General features: G+C 36.6%; 1 protein-coding gene, 1 non-coding gene and 2 pseudogenes across 5 annotated transcripts in view; 2 read left to right on the top strand and 2 right to left on the bottom strand.

Moving 5' to 3' along the window:
- The window catches only part of LOC143612511 (zinc finger CCCH domain-containing protein 41-like), a 54,062-nt gene extending 47,193 nt beyond the window's left edge, over positions 1 to 6,869 (top strand). Inside the window, exons 2-6 of one of the 2 annotated variants that reach the window (XM_077086480.1) lie at positions 1,408 to 1,557; positions 3,798 to 4,515; positions 4,624 to 5,655; positions 5,727 to 6,053; positions 6,138 to 6,869. In XM_077086480.1, the coding sequence (XP_076942595.1) occupies positions 3,862 to 4,515; positions 4,624 to 5,655; positions 5,727 to 6,053; positions 6,138 to 6,545 (2,421 nt within the window). In that variant the 5' untranslated portion in view covers positions 1,408 to 1,557; positions 3,798 to 3,861 and the 3' untranslated portion in view covers positions 6,546 to 6,869. Of the gene's footprint in view, positions 1 to 1,399; positions 1,558 to 3,797; positions 4,516 to 4,623; positions 5,656 to 5,726; positions 6,054 to 6,137 lie in introns of both variants that reach the window. The other variant, XM_077086481.1, reaches the window with a different exon arrangement.
- Positions 6,870 to 7,501: 632 nt separating this feature from the next.
- Positions 7,502 to 7,574, top strand: TRNAE-CUC (transfer RNA glutamic acid (anticodon CUC)). The gene has a single exon. It is a non-coding gene; the product is annotated as a tRNA-Glu (tRNA).
- A 429-nt stretch (positions 7,575 to 8,003) lies between these two features.
- Positions 8,004 to 10,696, bottom strand: LOC143612509 (high affinity nitrate transporter 2.7-like; annotated as a pseudogene). Its single transcript, XR_013149955.1, has 2 exons — positions 9,490 to 10,696; positions 8,004 to 8,350 (listed from the first exon to the last, which is right to left on the bottom strand). The product of XR_013149955.1 is annotated as a high affinity nitrate transporter 2.7-like (transcript).
- Positions 10,697 to 15,654: 4,958 nt separating this feature from the next.
- Positions 15,655 to 20,121, bottom strand: LOC143612499 (DEAD-box ATP-dependent RNA helicase 14-like; annotated as a pseudogene). Its single transcript, XR_013149952.1, has 9 exons — positions 20,062 to 20,121; positions 18,939 to 19,268; positions 18,045 to 18,416; positions 17,746 to 17,814; positions 17,383 to 17,652; positions 16,949 to 17,299; positions 16,606 to 16,883; positions 16,176 to 16,518; positions 15,655 to 16,091 (listed from the first exon to the last, which is right to left on the bottom strand). The product of XR_013149952.1 is annotated as a DEAD-box ATP-dependent RNA helicase 14-like (transcript).
- Positions 20,122 to 21,973: the final 1,852 nt, after the last annotated feature.

Here is a 21,973-nt window from a genome sequence, read left to right as displayed (position 1 = left end):
TGTTTATCTTTTTCTATTTTATGTTTTTGTTTTCCTATATATTGTAATCTTGTTTAAGAAAAAAATAAGAAATAAATTATTTTGGGTCTAGCTTTTATTCTTCTTTTCTATTATGATAGATTGATGGTTGTGTCAAATAAACCGTACCAGTGTCGCAATAGGTTATCTGTTCATGGACTGACACCTATGCATTTATGGGCTTCATAAAAATCCAAGTGCAAAATATGGCCATAGATGGACTAAAGGACAGGATCTATATTATGCCAGATTGGGCTAAAAAGGTATAGGACCGACTGACACTTGCTTCATCAAAGACTGGCTATGTATATCTCAACATGGAAAAATCAGTTTAAACCCAACTGGTACTGGTTAAAACCGGTATGGGTTGGTCAAAACCGGTTTGGGATAAACCTAATCAAGTTGGAAAACCGATTTGAAGGGCAGAATGTTCAGCCATATCAAACCAGCTTGGAACGGACTGAAACCAAGTTGGGAAAAAATATGTTTTTTGGCATGTTTTCAAATCGAGGCAGGTCCAAATTGGTTTAAGGGGGTGAGACTGCATACTAGCATATGACTTGATCGGTTGGGTTGATTCCTAAGTCCTAACCAATTTGAGCTAAACCCATTTTTAAGGTGTAGTGGGTCGGGTTATAACATCATGTATGCCTTATGATTCTTTGGTCACGACTTACGATAGGCCTGCAAACGAACCGAACATTTGGTGAACTATTCGGCGGAAGGTTCATTTATGTTCGTCGTTTATTTAATAAATGAACGAACATGAACAATTTTTTTGTAAACAACGAACATGACACATGTTTCGCTCGTTCATTAATGTACGTGAACTTTTGTTTATGTTAGTTTATTTATGTTCATTTATGTCCGTTTATTTATGTTCCTTTACATAAGAACATAAAATAATTAAATATTATCTTGAAGAGTTAATGGTTTTATTATATTTGTTCATTTATGTCTGTTTGTTTACATTTACATTTATTCATATATGTTCATTTATCTTTGTTCAGTTATCTTCATTAATGTTCGTGAACTGTTCGCTTAGAACTTAAACAAACAAACAAACATAAATGAACACGAACATGTTCATTATTTAAATAAACGAACACGAACACAAAATATGTGTTTGATTCCGCGTTCGTGTTCATATTCGTTTAAGTTAAATAAACGAACACGAACATGTCCCTGTTCATGTTCGTTTATAGACCTACTTAACGATACCTTCTAGTTTCTGTTTTGATTACATTGATGTTGCAAAGCACAAACTAGAAGGACCATACCTGTTGATTTCATTGTAGCCATTTCTTCCTTTCCCTTTCATATCTGTAAAACCTTTCCCCCGTCTAGAGAGAGAAACTGCAGAATTTGTAGACAGAGAGAGAGAGAGAGAGAGAGAGAGAGATAATTAGACGGAGACGATACACATACACCTACACCTAACCTAGCCCATATTTGACTCCAACCGGAGCTCCGAATGCTATAATATATATTAATCAAGAACAAAATCCTAACCCTAATTAGCCAAATCGTTAAACCGAGGTTAGTTTCCTTCTGTTAATTTCGTCTTATTTAGGTTTAAATTATTACGATTGATATATATTATTGTTTATTGATTAGGAACCCTAGGCGATCTGTTGATTTGACGTATTGATTGAAATTGCCGCTGGTAGTTTATTATTATATATTTGTGTGTTATTGTTACTTAGCATCGTTTAGACCGCAATGTTTTAATGTTGACTGTGTTATTGTTATGAGCTATGTACTTGATGATGTTTATAGAGCTTGATTGCTTGTGCTGTTTAATGTTTTGGGGAGCTAATTTAGGGCTTTCATTTCGTGCTTAGTGTTCGCAAATTTGGTTAGTAGATAGTTGTTGAATAATAGCATGTGATGATGATGAGGAGCAAGGTCCTAATTACGCTGAAAAATGGAACCGGAATCGATAAAGAGATGAGGCAATTTTCAATTTCCTAAACTCCACAGACTATTTTCGTATGTCAGTTTCGTTTTATTCTTTCTGGTCATGGTTCATGTTAGAGAGTGTCTGACTTTGTGTTGCTGTTAGGTTTATTTGATTTTTTGTTTAGAGACCCTAATATCATCCAATTTCTTGAATATCGCCAATAATTAGCTCTTATTTATACATCTGTATGTGTTCATATCTTCTTCAACTTGCATAATTTGCCACAATGCAAATGTTACCTCTTAGTTTTCAACGGTTTCCTCAAAATTTTTAGGCCTCTGTAGTAGCTCTATAGAAAGTTTCTGAAGCTTGACTTCAGCTTGGTTTACAAAATCCTTTACTTAGAAGTTAGAACATATACTTATCCATTATAACAAAAGTCTATACTTTACATTAAAATAAATCTTACAGTTGTTTAAAACTTTCACTAAACTAATGAGTTCACCTATAAATGAAACTCCATAAATTTCTCTTCAGAATAGTCTGCTGATGCCTTTAATGCTTAAATCCTTACTATTGCTACTAGAGGGTACATACTTTCTTGAAATACATGATAAAACGGGCCATTTTACGTTACAGCTATAGTTTTAACTGTACACAAACATTACACTTTCAAACTATCATGTCAAATGCGTTTATGTAAAAGAGCAGTTGTAATAAAGCAATCGCAATGTTTATAATATTTTTTGCTTGGCCACTTAAGCGGTATGTGGTCTTTGTCTAAACGCGGGGACTTTGTGCAAACATGGGTAGTTGGGGACTATGTGTACTTTGGCCAAACATAGAAACTTTACTTAAATGCGGTGATTTACATTTCCCAAACATGAGGACTTTGCATTAATAACATTAGTGGCTTACAAGAAACCGTTAGCATTTATACAATCAATCAAGCACTATAAACATTTACCTCATATCTATAAAACACAATTATTACGCATAATTAATTGTAAAATAGTTAACATAAAATGGGGGCATGTATTCCAGCTCTCACCTTAAGCGGTTTGCTCTTTATCTTTTACTCATCCTATAATCGTTTTATTACACAATCAATTTCTATACATCCACTATTCAGTAGACAGTATTGTTTTGATTGTTTTCTATATAGAGATCTTAGTCGAATGGTTGAGTTTCTAACACACGTTGACGGTTTATGAACCATAATTTGGCATACAGAAATTTTTACATGTTTATTTAATTAAATGGCATTAAGTTTCGTGCAATTTAATTATGAGCATGATCATTTTCCAAGTATGTAAATGTTTTTATTTATTTTTGGTTAACTAGCACCTATTTGTTTTTCGAATTTTATAGTATTTACACATCCTATAACTGTGAAATTTCACAATCATTTTCTATAAATACAGGATTGTTGTCTATATAGGGATCCTAGTCGAATGGTTGAGTTTCTAACACGTGCTAACAACTAGGTAGTTGAAGGTGCTAGGCGCACTTAAGGCACAAAGGATGAGCCTTAGGCCTAGTATTATATTCATAGTCATATGCGTCTATTCTAGTTATTACTTCACATACATTTTTTTTGTCAAATCTACAATTCAACCAAATTTTTTATTTTTTAGCATTAAGCCTTTACCTTTTCTAAAGGCTTGATGCTACTACATAAATAAAATATCATTATCATTGTCACATGTATCTATTCTAGTTACTACTTCACATGCATATTGTTTGTCAAATCAACAACTTAACACACATCATAGTAAACATTTTTATTTTCAATGGCCCATTCAGGCATAACTTTCTTATGATTTGCCACTCTTGAATTTTAACGAAGAATTATGCTGTTGTTAAAATATTTCAGGTTCAACTAGTAACTATTACAACTTGTCAGCCATAAAATATTTTCAATTTTCCTTAATCACTAAATGGAGCTTAAAGCTTCAACTCAAGAACCTGATCAAATACCTTCCATATCTGAAAGCAACCCTGATGAGAAAGAAATCAGTGATGACGATGATGATGATCGCAACCATAAGCATCGTAGAAGAGATGATGCAAGATCTCAATCACAAGAGAGAGAGTCTTCTGAACAAGTATTTACTAAACCATTTAGACGAGGAAAAAAATCTTTTGAAAATGGACATATTTACAAGGAATCTGGTTCTCAGTCCAGTGAACCATGTAAAAGAAGACCTTTAGATATGAACCAGAGGATTAGGGGGGACCTTGGTTCAATCAGGGGTAGAGGAAGGGACTCTGGTGGTTGGAACCAACGCGATATGGCTTCTCAGATGGGTCCTAGTCTGTTTGGTGGAAGGGGTTTACCAACTGTTTCAAATGCATATGGTCCATCTTGGGGTGCCTTTGCGTTGGTTCCAGGGTTGCCAAATGGTGGTCTGGACCCACTGCATTCTCTTGGGTTACAAGGAGCTTATAGATCTATCAACCCTTCTATGAATATGAGTTTGGGACTTCCACGTCAGCGGTGTCGAGATTTTGAGGAACAAGGTTTTTGTCTAAGAGGTGACATGTGTCCAATGGAGCACGGCGTTAACCGTATTGTTGTTGAAGATGTTCAGGTATGATTTTGTTTCAAATGTGTATAATCTGTTAGATATAGAATATTAACTTTTTAAAATTCTTATCTGAAATTCCTGTTACTTTTTTGGCTGTTTTACAACTTACAGAGCCTTTCACAGTTTAATCTCCCAGTATCACTTCAAAATGCAAATATGCCACCTGGAGCCCCGGTTCCTTTACCTGTCTCTGGCGCCTCAACAAACTCGTTTAAACCATCACATGGAAAAACTAGCAAACGTGGAGCGGGTCCCAGTGGGTCGGGTTTAAATGTAACGCTCGTTGACTCAGCTGACGGTATTGGTTCTGACTTTTATGACCCTGATCAGCCTTTATGGGGCAATGATACTCAAACATCATCTGCATTGCAATCGATAAATCAGTCTAACGTAAAGGAAAGTGGGCCTTTGTTGGATGCGGGCCCATATGATGGCTCTGATGAACATGTGGCCAAAAGTGGTGGGATCTCTATGGGAAGAGTTAGCAGCGCAAAAGACAAAACAGAAATGAGAGGAAATATGGTTCCTAAAGCAAGTTCTTTAATCAAAAAACAGGGGCCGTTAAATAATAAGCAAAACAATGCAAATTCTTCTCTGAAAATGCCAAATGGAAATGGAAAGAATGTCCGTAAGCCTTCTCAAAAGGCACAATGTACTGTATTTGTGAGCGGTATTCCACTCCAACAGAACAAAAGGGAAAACCTAATTTCACATTTTCATAAATTTGGTGAGGTCGTTGATATTCACATTCCTTTAAATAGCGAACGGGCTTTTGTTCAGTTCTCCAAAAGAGAAGAAGCAGAAGCTGCTTTAACGGCACCTGATGCTGTGATGGGTAATCGCTTTATTAAAATATGGTGGGCTAACCGTGACAACATTCCAATTAATGGAACAGTCAGCGGCTATACCATGCCACATGTACCTCAACGTGGCATGCCAGTTTCATCATCACATAATGACATAACTACTACTGGTTCTGATCACTCAAAGCCCGTAATAATCAACACTCCAAAACCACCTCCACCTTCACAAAAGAAGCTTGAGAATTTAGAGGTTTTGAAGGAAGAGCTTCGCAAAAAACAAGAAATGCTTGATCAGAAGAGAAATGACTTCCGCCGCAAGTTAGACAAACTTGAGAAACAAGTAAACACTTATAGCGTAATGTTTATATGAATTGTTTTATGAAGCATTTTATAATTTTTTTTTGTCTGCAGGCTACAGGTCCAAAAGGAGAAATAGAACCTGAACAGGTGGCGAAAAAACAGAAACTAGGAATTGTAACTGATTTTACAAAAGCTGAAGCCGTTTTATCTTCACCGGGAGCTGAAGTGATAGGTAATGGCAAAAAGTCTATGGATTCTGTTGTGCCACAAAGATCCAAAGCAACCTCTGTGATTGCACTAAAAGAACCACCAGTGTTGAAACCATCACTGCGCCCATTGCTGCCTATTGGTCCGTCAGTTACTGTCAATCGGTTCAAACTGGACAATCGTCCTACCGCATTTAAGATTATTTCGTCTCTGCCAACTGATCTTTCCAATGTAAATATATTATTATTGTTATGTTTTGACTATGTTTTTTTGTTGGAGTTATTATATTCATAATTCATGTACATGTTCATTCAGGTTGTAGCTTTAAAGGAACACTTTTCCCAATTCGGTGATCTTTCTAAGGTGGAACTAGATGATCTAGAGCCTGCTGATAGCAAAAACGACACTGGAAACGTCAAATCATCAGCTTGTGTATACTTCACAAACCGACACTCAGCTGAAAAGGCATTTTCAAATGGTAAATCCTGGAACGGTCACAACTTACAGTTGTCATGGTTAAAATCTGGTAACAACGGCAAAAATGGTGAAACTCCTTCATCCACTCCTAAAGGAAATTCAGATGCTTCTGTTGGGCCGGTGGTTGAAATCCCGAAAACTGATTCACAGAAATTTGGAGATGGAGAATCTGAAAAGGTTGAACACAAGGACGTTAAGAAAGAAGTAGTGGCAATGGAAACAGATGAAAGTAATACTGCGAGTTAAACTGCATTTTGTGGCGAGTAAACCTTGTTTTGATTTTGTCGAGGATGGCTTAGTTGTCAGAGATGTACAGCCAGATGAATGGTATGTCAAGTCTAGCAGTTACTTAGTCTTGTTTTATCTCATGCTTGCAGATTGCAAAGACATATTTTAGTTCTTGGTTGCTAGTTTGGGATAATTGTGTTTACTTCTGTCAAACAACCTATGATTAATGTTTTATATTTTTTGTTAAATAAGTTTAAATGTTACTTCTCTTATTCAATATCTTGTACTTTCATTGCTTTAGATGGCAATGTTGAAATATATCTGAAAATGTGTATAATTGCCACTCGTTTGACATTTTCAGTTGAGTACCTCATCCTGGAGAACCATAATGTTGAACGATGGTTGCTGCAAGCTGCAGCAGTGTAGAAGCTTCAGCGGCTCGGCTATACTTTTTGTTGAAACTTGGGACTCTTTCCTTTTGTTTTTTGTAATTGTTTTGTACTTGGAAACCTTTTAGAGTTTTGCTTTGTTCTTTTACGGACTAAAAAATCATTGGTTAGTGTTTTTTTTTTCAACACCACAGATTAAATTTGTCAAGGCGTCTAAGGTTCTCTACAAAGTATTAATTGGCACTTTAACGAGTATTATTATTCTCATATTTCTTTGTTTTAAGGATGTGTTGGTTTACAGTATACGTCTTCATATGATTAGCTTATGAAATCATGGAGAATCGAGTTGCTTAACTTATGAAATCATTTAAGAATATGGCTAGTAGGCTATGCCTCAAAACTTCAAATGTTCGATGGTCCATGACTACAACCTTTTATAAGGTGTGGTCGTTTAAAAACTAAGAACCATCGTTGTGAAATCCTGGTAGGTCCATTCTAAAAACGATCAATTGTCAAAATTAAAAAAAAATTGCACTCTAATTCTGAGATATATGTGTTAATATTACTAAGAGGTTTTACATCAAATTCGTCGTAGTCTAGTTGGTTAGGATACTTGGCTCTCACCTGAGAGACCCGGGTTCAAGTCCCGGCAACGGAAGTTTATTTTTTTAGAATCAAAACCTTGTAAGTCATTAACTTTTATCACATTGTTTTATTATCATTTAGAAATTAAAATATGCCACTTAAAACTAAAACGACAAAGACTTGTTTTTATAGTCGTTTTAGTTTATTGGCTCATCCAAATCTGCATTTCTCAAATATGGAATATTAACAAACTTTAAGTTGACCAGAAATTATTCTACTCAGTGGCAATAATATCATCTCCACCCCCAAACCTCAAAAACATGAAAAAACACGCTTAATTTATTGTAATGTTATATTTCGTACTTGAAAGCTAACCAAATTCATTTATCATTTTCAAATATAATATATGTGATCATAAGAATCTGTCTAAGACCATACAAATTCTACCTATTTTCTTTAAAGCTTGTCCTTTCATGATGTAACATCTACAGCATGAACACTTACACAATAAAAGAAACCTATTTGAATGAATCTCAACCAACTCTAATCAATCTTTAGAAACTGTACGCTTGTCTATTGGTTGTATTGATGAATGTTTGTGTTTTGGCGGGATCTCATACAAGCAATTGGTAAGCTTGGTGTTGGGAAGAAGGGCCACATAACATGCCACCCCATTGAGGAAAGTAGATGGTAGTAAGTGAAAGAGTTGATATAATCATTATAACACCCATGAGTGAAATTCCAGTTTGTGTTGAAAATTTGTTGGAGCCTGAAAATAGTAGCAATTGTGTCACCACCGCTCCCACTGTCCCTCCACTCCCAGTCATTCCTGATATCACACCCATCGATCTGCACCAATAAATACGCTCATGACAAAATGACCGATTTAAAAATGAGTCTAAACAAACCATTATAATCACACACAATTGTTGGTGTAATTCATGGACTTGAACATAGTATTGCAATGTTAGATGCACCATCATAGTAATAGTGCATCAACACCTTATAATAATGCTTATTTAGTTAAATAATTTTTATAAATTAATTATCTTCTAAAGTATTTTGATGCCAATTTCAAATACGCATATAACAAAAAAAAAAAAAAAGGTGTTTTCATAAAGTTGCAAATAGCTATTTAAACCCACAAAACATGTTGGTCAATTTGAAATTGCGTATTTGATCTTTATCAATACATAAAAACCAAAACCTTTTAAAGTTATTCTTAGCATCATTTATTAAAAAAATACTTGACTAGATTTATTTAGAAGTATTTCAAAATTTAAAAGTAGAAACTTAATAAATTTAAGTAAATTTTTTTGTGTGTGTATTATTTGAGGACAAAATCCTTCCACGTCGCTTGGAAGTTTTGCGCCATGCTGGCGTAAGAAGTTTGGGTGAACGGCTAAATTGGTGTGCAATAATGGTTATTTTGTGATTAATATTATGGTCATCTTCATAATTTTGCTCAATAAAAAAATCAAATATATGCAAATTAGATGCATAGAAGAAAAAAGACGGAGAAGAAATGAGGGAGTTTTAGTTATTTAGCTAACAACCAGATAAAGATTACAAAGCCTAACATGTGACGGAAAAAGTGACGTGGTGACATTTTCATGATTACATGAATATTGTAATTACGTCACAACTCAAAATACACTACAACAAACTAGACTAGCATAATAGAATTACCCCACTTGTAAAAGTATAGCGTAATAATTATTACGCTAGTTGAAAAATATGTTGTAGCGTAATTATGAAAATATAACCACGTCAATTTTTTCTTCACTTTTCACGCCTTGCAGGACAAAATTATAAGAACCACTTGTGTTTGATCCTAACACCGTATACGTTAATAGCCACAAAAACCATTTAAAACTTAATATGCATATAACATGTCTTTTAATAAAACTTCTCACCCCTAAATCTAGCATGAGTTTCATGAACACCAAAACAAACCACACGCCACGCAACAAAAACAAATATATTACCTTTTAGAAACAAACGGAACAACTCCAAACGTAAGCCCAGACGCAGCTTGAACCAAAAACGAGAACCCACACGTGACCGCAATCGAACCCCACAAGGACTCAACTTCACCCAACCACAAACACATCAACCCAGCTACCGTCTGCACCACCCACAACCCCCACAACCTCCCCCTCATCCCGAACCTCCTCCCTAACCCGTCCGACACCACCCCGCCCATCGGTCTCGACACCCAATTCGCTAACCCGAAACTCGCCGCTATCACCCCGGCCGTCTCCATATTAACCCCAAACCTATCGTAAAAATACTCCGCTATTATGTTGTCCATTGTCAGCTCAACCCCAAAGCTAAACCCGTACGTTAAACCCAAAACCCAACCCCGGTAATTAGTTATCCCGTTTAGAAAAACCCCGAAAGCGTCAGCTTTCGGGTTTCTCTCGGGCTTTTTAATATTTTTTATACTTTTAATATTACCATCTGGCAGGTCCTGCCCATAAGCCAGGACCATAAGTGCCATGATGACTTGAAACATGGCGGGCACTATAAACGCGGCCCGCAATGGTGTTAGATTATAGTGTGTATTTAATATAGAAAATATAATAGGCATTGTCAGCTGGGTTAGGCCAGACCCCACATTGACCCACCCAGTAATTAGAAAACATGGAGCTCATCCAGAACTGGTTAGCGACAAAGTTCGCTAACGAGAATCCGATGAAGAATCTAAGAAGGATGAATTGTAACGGAGTGGAGATGAAGGCGGCCGAGAGGAGGACGGGGGCGGTGGCGAGGGAGAGGGTGGCGGAGGCGAGGCGTGGGCCGAAATAAGTCGCATGCGGGGCCCATGGCGAGGCGGGAAATGATGGACCCCGCGAAGGCGGCGATTCCCGCGGTGCCGATATCGGATGGGGAGAGGTTGAGGTCTTGGCGGATGATGGGGAGAAGGGGTGGGATGGAGAAGGTAAAGAGAGAGCCACGCAAGGTGGAACGCTTGCATGTGAGGTGAGGAGAGAGAAAATATTCGGAATTCGGTGGCTTTGTGGACGGAGTCAACTGCTATAGAGAATTTTTGAGGTTCCATTGTCGTAGGGAGATAAGTATGTATCATGTGCTACGCTGCTACGTATTTATAGTAGTTTTAAAAATGAAATAAACATAGAACTAGAGAGAATAGAATTTAATGTACCCGTGACTGATTAGCATTTGATTTAGATTAGACTTATTAAAAATTTTTAAACTCATTCACCCAACTACTCAATTATACCCATTAGTCCATTTAAAACCGATAAAAAAAGTAGTGCATATAAGGTACCTGGTAATAAAAGTAGCGCGTATAACTAGCGTCCTGCTTACGTGCGCACGCAGATAATGTATATATGTATGGGCCCTCGTGGAGCAAAAATGAAATTGCACTAATTTTAACGTTATTTTACTAATTTCGTGAAATAACGTTAAAAGTGAATTCAGTCCCAAATAAACTGTTTGAGATGTTGATTCTCCTCTTGTTAATTAGTAAGAAAATTAGAAGCACCATAAGTACATGGGAAAATGATTAATGACAGAAGGGCTACACAACCGTTTATTTAACATTAGAATGACCATCTATCTACTTTTATATATATTGAAATGACAAATGAGTGTGTAGGTATGAACAAAACAACAAATGTAAGACAAGAACGTATCAATATTTACTAGGTCTAGAAAACATTGATGGTTACTGGTTACCCTATTCCTCATGTGTTGGAACTTGGAAGAAGCCCTACCGCAATCTCACACATCCAACCAACGTCCAAATAAATATGAGTTTGATTGTTTGAAGATGATGTATAACACGTATTATAGGATTCAGGATTCTAACTTAGTAACAGAAAATATACTACACAAATACATACTAAAATATATTTTAGTATAACAGGTCCAACTCAACAAAAACTCATTTGTTGATTGTTATATGAATTTAACATTTATTTTGTTTTCATTTAAATAATTATATAATTTAAGTAAAAAAAATGATTTCACTGGAAAAAAGTTAATTACAATAGAGGGACAGGTAAGTGGGCAACAAGTTGCTGAAACAAGTTGTGCCGCTGGCAAATCCGAGGAAAATAAAACACAGGCGGAGGAATGTAATCGTAAGTAGAATATTTGGGAAGTAGGAATGGTATGTGACGTGGTATTTATTCATTTAGGACAAAAATGAGAGAATATTTTCTGGTGAAGGTATATTCAATTAACGGCCCATAATTATCCGACCAAAATTTAGACCACTTGTGAACCTTGCCGTAGGCCATAACTGAAAGCAACCCAGAGGTATCTAATTTTGTATTGTCTACTGCTTGGGTCGGTTTTCGGGTTATTCGAGTTTGAATATTTGAAACTGAATATGAGGTTAGAAAACTGATTCGTATTCGGTTTGATTCAAATAACCCGAACTTGTGTTAAAAGGTAAATGAAAATAATAAAAGAGAAATGAACGCATACGTATATCGAGTTGGTTCGACACTCATAGAATCGCTAAACTTGGAATTCCGTTGGGATAAGGATCTGATTTGAATATTTGATGCCCGACATTCGAAATTGGTACAGCTATACAAGTCAGATTTCAGGTTTTTTAGTTAGATTTAATGAACAACCTTTAAATTATAATGTTCATCTATATACAAGTTTAATGCAATTTGTTATCATGTATTCAATTGTTTACATTATTTGCTACGAATTATGTTAGAAGACAAGATAAAGTATGCCTCTGTTATGATTGAACTTTGTCAGTTGGTTACATGGTTAGCATTCCAAGAGATATAATTCCATACTAGTCATTCTGGATCTTGGAGTTTTGCTGAACTAGTTATCTTTGGTTAATCACTTTAGTGTTTTAATGGGTTCCATATCACATGACATTTAGTTATAGTTTGATATCTACCTAGTTAGCGACGGACTCAGAAACTTTTGATACGGGTAAAAACGATGCAGTAAACATGATAAGATAGATAACAAAAACAATGAATGAATGAATGAATGATAAACATGAACCTCTTTTATATAACTTTATTGAAAGCATCATTCATTAAATATCATAACCGAATTACACCTTACACTTATCCTTTGTATTTCTTTTTTCTCTTTAAATAAATATATAATTCCTGCCTTTTGTAAATAAATGTCAGAAAGCATCACTATAATTTGAATAGCTTCTAACTTAAAGAAAGTAAATAAGCAAGTTACTTTAATAGTTTTGTTAATTACAACTTAGAAGTTACATCAATATTTAGCATAATCATTTTAATTTAATAAATAAATAAACACCAAGAAATCAAATTGGATAAGAAAAAATAGTTAACTAAATTAAAATAAATAAAAAGGTTAATTAGTGGAAGAAAAGGATTTAGGAATTAGGAGTTAGGACTAGTGGCCCAAAAGGCTTGGGCTTATATAAAAAACAGTTATTTCTTTCATAGGCCCGGCCTTATATCTAGGTGATATTTTAGGACTCGATCAAGCCCGTGGACTATTTGATGAAAGATTCAAAAAATTGAGGGCTTCTGGTCTCCACACTATAATACTATATTATAATGAATTATGTAGTATACTATTAACATAAAGTTTGATGGAACCATCCCTACAAAATGAGATGCTGGGTTGGCTTATTGGTCAACTGCGTATCTTTTGTACAGGTCAAAATAAATAAGGTTGGGTTGAACTAAAACACTTAACTGATTTTGTACATGAAAGCATTGTGCCTGCAACAAAAATTAAGTTGAAAATAACAAATATAGATAGAAAATGAACAGGTAACTTGTCATAACAGGTTCTGGCCACAATGTGTAATCTTTTAGTATAGGTCAAAACTTGTCAGGTCGGGTCAGCCTGCAAATGGGTTTAAATGCGATATCATAACAATAATAATCTAATTCTCAAGCAAGCTATATTATCATCCCCATTATGTGAGTTAATAAACCAAAATGGCATAATGTATATATTGAAGACTCACATAGCTCATTTTAGAGGTGCACAAATCGGGTTCACCTTGAAAACCCGAACCGGTTCGGAACCGGTTTTTTTCACACCGGGTAGAAAATGAAACCGGTTCCAGTCAGGAACCGGTTCGGTTCCCGACCCGAACCGATGCCCAGAAATGCAAACTTTTAGGAACCGGGTAGGTTGGAACCGGAACCGGTTTTTACGTAAAAACCGGTTCCACCGGGTTTTTTTGAAATCTAAACATTATAGCCGTTAGGAACCGGTTCCAACGGCTATATAGCCGTTTTTGACCGTTGGAACCGGTTTTTTAACTATAAATAGGTTATCTTCTTTCTATAAATAGCAAGGTTTGTTTGTGTACTTGTTAAACCACTCCCAAAACTATAAAACACACTCCAAACCACAATTAACCTTAAACCGACAACAAATGGCAACCAATGATGACGTTGTTATGGTGATCGAAACAACAACGAACTTTGCCATTCTATCTTGAACTTGAGTCGTGTTGTAACGAAATAGTGTACCATCTTTACCCAAGTCAATTTGATCGGTCGCGCCAACCCCTTTCAACGCCTTGCAATATGGCTTCTCGATGTGCTTTCTCAAAGTAGAGTTGGAATCGTGCTTTAATATTGAACCACATAGTTTGCAACGAGCCTTTTGATAACCTTCGTCATCCACAATCAAATCCCAATTCTTCCATACGTCTTGGTTGCGGTTATGGTTGACTACCGTAACAACCCTTGGGTCCTTCGTAACAGGAACGGGGGCAACAAAAACACTCTTCTTAGCCTTGTTGTTAGTTTTTTTGATGGGTGCCATAATAATATTTAGTTGGATGGTCGGGTAAAGGAACGGGTTTGCTAAAGGAGTAGTATTGTAGTTTGTTTTTGAGTTTGGTGGTGAAACAAGTAATGGAAACAAGTTATATATAGGTTTGGCCCAAAAACCGGTTCCAACGGCTATATTACCGTTGGAACCGGTTCCAACGGATCTATTGTCTTAAAAACCGGTTCCAACGGCTATATTACCGTTGGAACCACGGCTAATTGGTGTCTAAAAAAACCGGTTCCAACGGCTATATTACCGTTGGAACCGGTTCCAACGGCTAGTTTGACTTTTGTTTGACCCTTCAAAAAAACCCGTCGGAACCGGTTATTCCGGGTACGAACCAAACCGGTTCCAATTAAGAACCGGGTAGGAACCGGGTTGGAACCGGTACTGACATATAAATATGAGAACCGGGTACGATTTTCGGGTACAAAAATACCCAAACCGGGTATTGTTCCAACCGGAACCGGTTCCGGTTCCGTTCCACCAGTTAGGTTCCGGAACCGGTTTTTTTGTGCGCGTCTAGCTCATTTCATAAAATTAATGTGAAAAGAAAAGAAACAAACTAGTTGAAATATAGATGCGACAATTTTATGACCAATTTACTTTAGGAGTTGGACCTTCATGTTTTATCTCAAAACGTTAGATAAAGGAAGCCAGGACGGAGAAACAGGTTAAACCTAGTTAAACTAAATCGCTTTACACACACAGCTTTGTTGCTGCAGTCGTAACTAACGCATCAAGTAACTTATACAAAGAAAACCAAGACAGCATGAGCCAACAAACCTGGCCCGGTCTGTTTGAATCTGTACCTAAATTGATTTGTTTTGGCCCGCCCACCCATTAGTAAAAGGAACACAACCGACGAGAACATTGCATAAAATGGAAAGAAAGAAAAAGGATCGCATAAAAGAAATGATCCAAATCCAGATTATGCAGACATCAATAAAGGCCAAAAGATCCAATCAATCAATCATACCCAGTAAAATCCCACCGACAGTAGAGCTATAGGTAGGGTCTGGGGAGGGTGGGATGTAGGCACACCGTACCTCTATCCAAAGGAATAAAGAGGTGGCTTCCAGAGAGACCCTCAGCTCTAAGAACATGTGTACGAAGCAAAAAAAGGAAATCAAAGTTTAACAGTTATATAAAAAACTACTACTAATTATAATAACATTAATAAAAAGGTCACAGTTTAACCGCAATATAAAGCTAATAATAATAATAATAATAAAATATGTAAGGGAAATACCATTATGGTATGAGACCTAAATAAATTAAGTCTAAGCCCTAAGGTAATATGAGACCTATATAAAGCTAATATGTAAGGGAAATACCATTATGGTATGAGACCTAAATAATAAAGGCCAAAAGATCATATATAATATAAACTTTTGGTTTCATGATAAACAAAATTAGATCACCTAGCATTGCACTGCATAGATCCATCCAAGTGCATACAAACCTTTACAATAAACCATCCTATGTTAGAAGCTCCCAAAACATCATCATAGCACACACTAGTGTTCAACTTCTTAGCTAGGCCACAAAATATGATAATAACCATCCCATTAATTACCCACCACCAGATTGGTGGTAATCCTAATACACTTTTTAGGTACTTGGTGGAGCCCGGGATCTCTCCATCATAAGCTCGTGAAAGCTTTTTGCTGGTGCCCCACTGTTAAACCTCTCCGGGCTACGACTACGACTGCGGCCCCCACCTCCACCTCCACCATTGTTGGACGTGTTTTCATGAAAGCTCTTACCCTGATACCCACCGCCGCCACCATTGTCACTGCAATCAAGATTTAATCTATTAGAGTAACTCTTAATTGTGTTGAATACTTAATACTTTCCTTAAAAATGGTTTTTTTGTTACCTGTCACGGCTGCTACCCCTACCACCGCCATATCCTCCACCAGAGCTAGAACCACCACCACCATATCCTCCGCCAAAGCTAGAACCACCACCTCCATCTGAGCTCCACCGTCTAGATCTTCCCACCCATTCCACCACCACCACCACGTGAAGCCATTTCCCAAAGTTCTTGAGGGACACGTTGTTCTGCTCCTTCCAAAACTTTAACAAGTTCCGAGGCATATTTTGCATCTTGGTCACTAAAAAACGTGTAAGCTTCTCCAGTAGCACCCACCCTTCCTGTTCTTCCAATGCGGTGTACATAATCCTCTACTCCCGTAGGGAAATCAAAGTTCACCACCACCCTTTTAAAGCAATCAACACAAACATCAAAACAATGAAAAGACGAGCAATTGCATTTTTAGATCATAAATTAAAAAGTCATAACAAACCTGATATCTTTAACATCCAGACCACGAGCAGCAACAACAGTTGCAACAAGCACAGGACACTTCCCTGACCGAAATCGATTCAGCACAAGATCTCTTTCACTCTGATTTTTATCTCCATGAATAGCAGCAGCGCCAAATGGATGAGTCAAATTACCTGCCAGCTGATCACACATCTTCTTTGTCGCACAAAATATAATTATTTTATATCCTGGCTCTTGAGATCTTATTATCTGCTCTAAACGACGCTTTTTCTCCATGAAAGTCAGCACCTCAACATGCTGCACATGTGCATCACAACCAATTACTAAATATACAACATTCTTTAAAGATCATTCAATCATACCTGTGTAATGGATTTGTTGGCAACAAGTTCATCGATATTTCCAATGTTGACTTGAACCAGATTATGCATAAAATCAGCTGCAATTTTTCTAACCTCCTTTGGCCAGGTGGCAGTGTACATAAGGGTCTGACGGCGTGTGGGAACCGCATTAACTATTTTCCTTATTTGAGGTTCAAATCCCATGTCCAACATTCTGTCTGCCTCATCTAACACCAAATAACTAACCTGAGTAAGGCTAACCTTTTTCATTTCAAGAATATCATTCAAACGGCCAGGTGTCGCAACCACAATGTCTGTGCCATGCTCCAGCTCTCTTAGTTGAGGACACTTTTGTGCTCCTCCATATAAACACTTCAAATAGAAAAAAAAATAAAATAATATTAGTCCCACCAGTTAGAAAAACAATAAGATAATATCGTCAATGAGCAACAAACCGTGCAATTTATCTGTAATGCTTTTCCAAATTTGATAGCTTCATCTTGTATCTGTGTGGCCAATTCTCTAGTGGGTGACAGAACCAAAACCGTGGGACCCATTTTAGGATTCTTGCAGGTTCGTTTAATATGTGCGAATCCAGGAATCAAGTAGCCCAATGTCTTTCCAGAACCTGTTTTGGCAACCGCTACAATATCACGATCTTGAAACGCGATGGGCCATGACTGGGCTTGTATGGGAGTTGGGGCAGAGAAGCCGGCCTTGAGCGCCTGTAGAAAGACAAGGAATCATCTTTAAGATATATAATTTGCACTACCGTATAAGATTGTGTATACAATCAATCACTCTTACAAAATTTATACCTCTCTAAGTAACTCAGGAGGAAACCCAGTAGCTTCAAATGATGTAAAAGGCGCCGGCACGTTGTTCCCCTGAACACATAGTATCAAGTATCAGCAACTTTAAAATAAAACAAATAAATCGAAACACCATACACTATTATATATTTGTATATAATATATCATCAGGTATCGCCTGCTGCTGGGTCCCACAAAGACAAATCATTACCTTAGTATAATGAAGACCAAACTAAACTTGATGCATTAACCAAAAAAGTGTTATTTAACTTACAAGTTAATAATTTGAAGTATTTGATGCTTACAGATACAGTTATTTCATGCCGCCGTCGATAATCAGCCGGGGATAAACCACTTCCAACTGATGGCACGTGAGCCACAGCAGGAGTCCCTTTCTGCCCAACATCAGCTGTCTCTATTGGGGCATCATCAGACCCGCCATTCGTAGCTTTCTGTCCAACGTCAGCTATCTCTACCGGGGTATCATCAGACCCGCCATTCGTAGCTTTCTGTCCAACGTCAGCTGTCTCTACCGGGGTATCATCAGACCCGTCATTCGTAGCTTTCTGTCCAAAGTCAGCTGTCTCTATCGGGTTATCATCAGACCCGCCATTTGTAGCTTTCAGTCCAAAGTCAGCTGTCTCTATCGGGGTATCATCAGACCCGCCATTTGTAGTCTATCATAGAATTAAAACAAGATTTAAGGTTGTCTAGAACCACAAAGCATCATGAAGTCAAAACAGCTTATTAAAAATAAGTAAAAATTGTAAGTTCAGAGAAACTTAAAATCACCAAATGTTCAACCATAACTTTAACATCAAACCTTACGGTTGGCATACATACAGAGATACAAATATAAAACATGAACATTTTAAAGAAGGTGTTGAGACCTCATTACATACACCAATAACTTACAAAAGTATGCATACAAAAAGCAGTCTACATAAGAAACTCATAAGTCATAACTATAATAATATCATCTCAACTTTATGATTTAATCATCAACATCATACTCATTCTTCTCAAACAGATAGCAAACAAAAATGAACAATTTCATGCGGCCTTTAAAAACTGAAAACTGTAAAAGTGTTTCATGCAGCCTTTTGATCAGACAGTAAACTACTACGACCCATGCCAACAAAAATTTACAAATTAAATATGCAGATAATTCCTTAGAAAATGAAAGCAATGACACAAACCTCTTGATCTTTAGTTTCAGACGATTTGTTTGATTCACCATTGCCAATGCTTTCATGTCTAACATCATCACCAGCGACACCATCATCATGGCATTTTTCAGAAGAAACAGCTGAGTTTAAGGTATCTGAAGGCTGCTGTTCTGGTGGAGGTGCAGGTCTCTGATATTGAGTAACATTAGTTTCTGGATTCCAAAAGTAGAGATTCCCAGTTCTACCATCTACTAGACCTTTCCATGGTTTTGGAAGGGTAGGATCCTCCGGTGCATAGCGTACGCCAGTGGAAGTTGCAGTTGCAGCAGTGGCCATATCAGCAAACCAAACTCTAATATACTACACAAAATAACTATACAAAATTAACCACTGAATGCAGACGTAAATAACAAAACCTCAAATAAAAAACTCGAAACTCGAGCTCAGATCAATAAAAAACTCTAAATGAGCCGAGCTGTTTCGAGCTCGAACCGAGCCCAAACCTCAAATAAGGCTTGTTTAATTATCGAGCCCGAGCTCATGCCCTGTATGAGAAGCTCGTTAACGAGCCTTGTGTATTTTTAAGTTTTACATCCTTTAGACTTCTATTTACTAATTTCACACTGCACAGCCAAGCTCAAGCTTGAAAAAAACAACTCACGAGCCGAGCTCCAGCTTTAGAAAAAAAGCTCAAAACGAGCCGAGCTCGAGCTTGAGCTCAAGCTCTCGTAAGTGATGTTAAACCCCTAATTTGCAGTAAATGAAAACCAGGTGTTTCACGGGTTAAACAAAACCCTAGATAACTTCTTACACACAAAATGTAGATCATACATAAGATACAAAACTCTAAAAACTATACGCATGCATCACAATATATGTGATGAAACCATAAAAAAACCCAAAATTCAAAACATTAAACTAATAAACATTCAACCATAAGCATACAACACTCGTTCGTCTTTAAAAACGAAAATGCTATGACGTTTAATCGACACGTTTTACTTAATTTAAAATAAACCCTATTTTTTGAAATATAGATATATAGAGTGCGTATTAAGCAGGTTAGGGTTTAGTCGAGGAAGCAAAATCAACACATTGCATCTGAAAGCTCATCGAAACCCTAATTTTAGACAAGTGATAAACAAATGGTTACCTGAAGGCGTGTGGATTGGATGATTAATTAGGTCAACAAAATGCAGAAGGACATAAAGGAAATGGTAGTTGTTTATCTCTAAATGTTGTTGGTCTCCGGTGAGAAAAAGCCGCTTCGCCTGGGAAGCGTCGAGAGAAATGAAATGAACGGACGATCAGAGTGAGTGAGTGAGTGAGTGGAAAGAGACACGATGGTATGGTAATGGTAATGGTAATGGTAATTTGGTATGGCAAAGTGGCAACCAGAATATGCTTCGATCAACGAGCTACTTTTCTTAAAAAAAACTAAAAAAACAAACATGTATAGATTATAACTTATAGAAATACATAACTTCTTCATGTAATTCGGTTTGTGTAAATTTTTCGGGTTTTAAATTAATATGTAAACGTCTGATTATAATCGTTCAGGTCCAAGATGAGTCGTCAGAGTGTCTGTCCAGATAGGATGACTAGAAACACATACGGAGAAAAGAAATGTTCTTTGACATCATCAAGAGACGTAAGAAATGTTTTTGACCGGTAACATTGGGACATATGAAAGAAAGCCTAAGGAGGACACTTGGCCTAGAAGACGTCAAGTGGTCATGAATTTAATGCATGAGATATTAGTCAGGCAATGAGATCCCAGATATATGGGCACGACACCTAACATGGTAGATAGAACAGCCCGATGGAGTGTAGCATTGTATGTAGGATAAGAGGGAGTCGCTTTGTGGCGCATTTAGTGCACATCGCCCTCTCTCGTATAAAGGGAAATTTTCAAATGTGTAAGAGTGAGACACTAAAAATCAATCCAACTACTATTATTTTTAAGGTTGATTCCTATCGTTATCGTTGTGTGTGAACTCCTAAGCCCGAGTTAGTCCATTAGGTTCATATTGTTTTGTTATATTATTTACCATGAATATAATACAAGCATCCAGCTATCTTTAATTTACAATCGATATAACCATCATGACAAAACAAACAGGTTGTTTGTGATATCTAGTATTCGTAAAATTTTCATGTAAGTGAAACCTAACTAGAGTTGATAGATCAATGAAACTTGAAAAGTTTCGTGACATTTTATATTCCCGAATTTAAAGCTTATCAGTGTTTCAATGATTATAACCATTGCAAAAAAAAAAAAATTTTGTCAAGTAGCTTAAATATGATGCATCTCTAGAGGTTGTTTTAGTTAAAGTTGAATCGGTCATAACTTAATGAGCCATAAATCCATTTATTGACATTCTTTTCAAAATTAACATACTTATTAAAATCATGTAATTCTTAGTTAATGACCCAACTTGGGTGATGCTATCTAGAATCTAAACTTACCAAGCTGAGTGCGTAGAGTGTTTAAAACTTAGGAATTGTCATTTGAACCATTAAGAAGGCTGAACGATTCAGAGGCTCTATCAAAAGAAGGTTTCATGAATGATCCAAAGATTTTCTTTTAATGAACCAAACATACGTTGATGCTAATTGATTCAAATGTTGCCTCTTAATATATCGACTATTAAAAAATAAATATATTGCGGCTATTTTAAAGATAAACACATCGTCAAAGTTATTAAATCAATATTCAAATATGCATTTGAGTGACTTATTGCGTTAAATAAGCCTATATGTGTTAGTATATTGTGACTCGATAGTTATAGCCCTTATATTGATGCTACAAACGTATGCAAAGTTGTGTTAAGCTTGCAAGTTAAAGAGTAATTTGAAATGGATGATGAGAGCTTAGTTAGACTAAAAAAATCAAACTAAATAATAACGGTGCCATTACATACTTTACGTTTTTTTTATATGAAAAAGAAAACAATCAGTGATAGTCTTCATGTCTACATATTAGTTTTTTTTCTAAAACCAATTTTATTGAAAACCAAATACTAACAAGAAACTAGCCAGCCTAACACCAAAACACCCGCAAA

This window comes from Bidens hawaiensis, unplaced genomic scaffold, assembly GCF_021521415.1.
Source record: "Bidens hawaiensis isolate Kalapana, Puna unplaced genomic scaffold, B.hawaiensis_p1.1 tig00034715_1, whole genome shotgun sequence".
Lineage (NCBI taxonomy): Eukaryota > Viridiplantae > Streptophyta > Magnoliopsida > Asterales > Asteraceae > Bidens > Bidens hawaiensis.
Note: the sequence above shows the minus strand (reverse complement) of the source record. Positions and strands in the feature narration are given on the sequence as shown.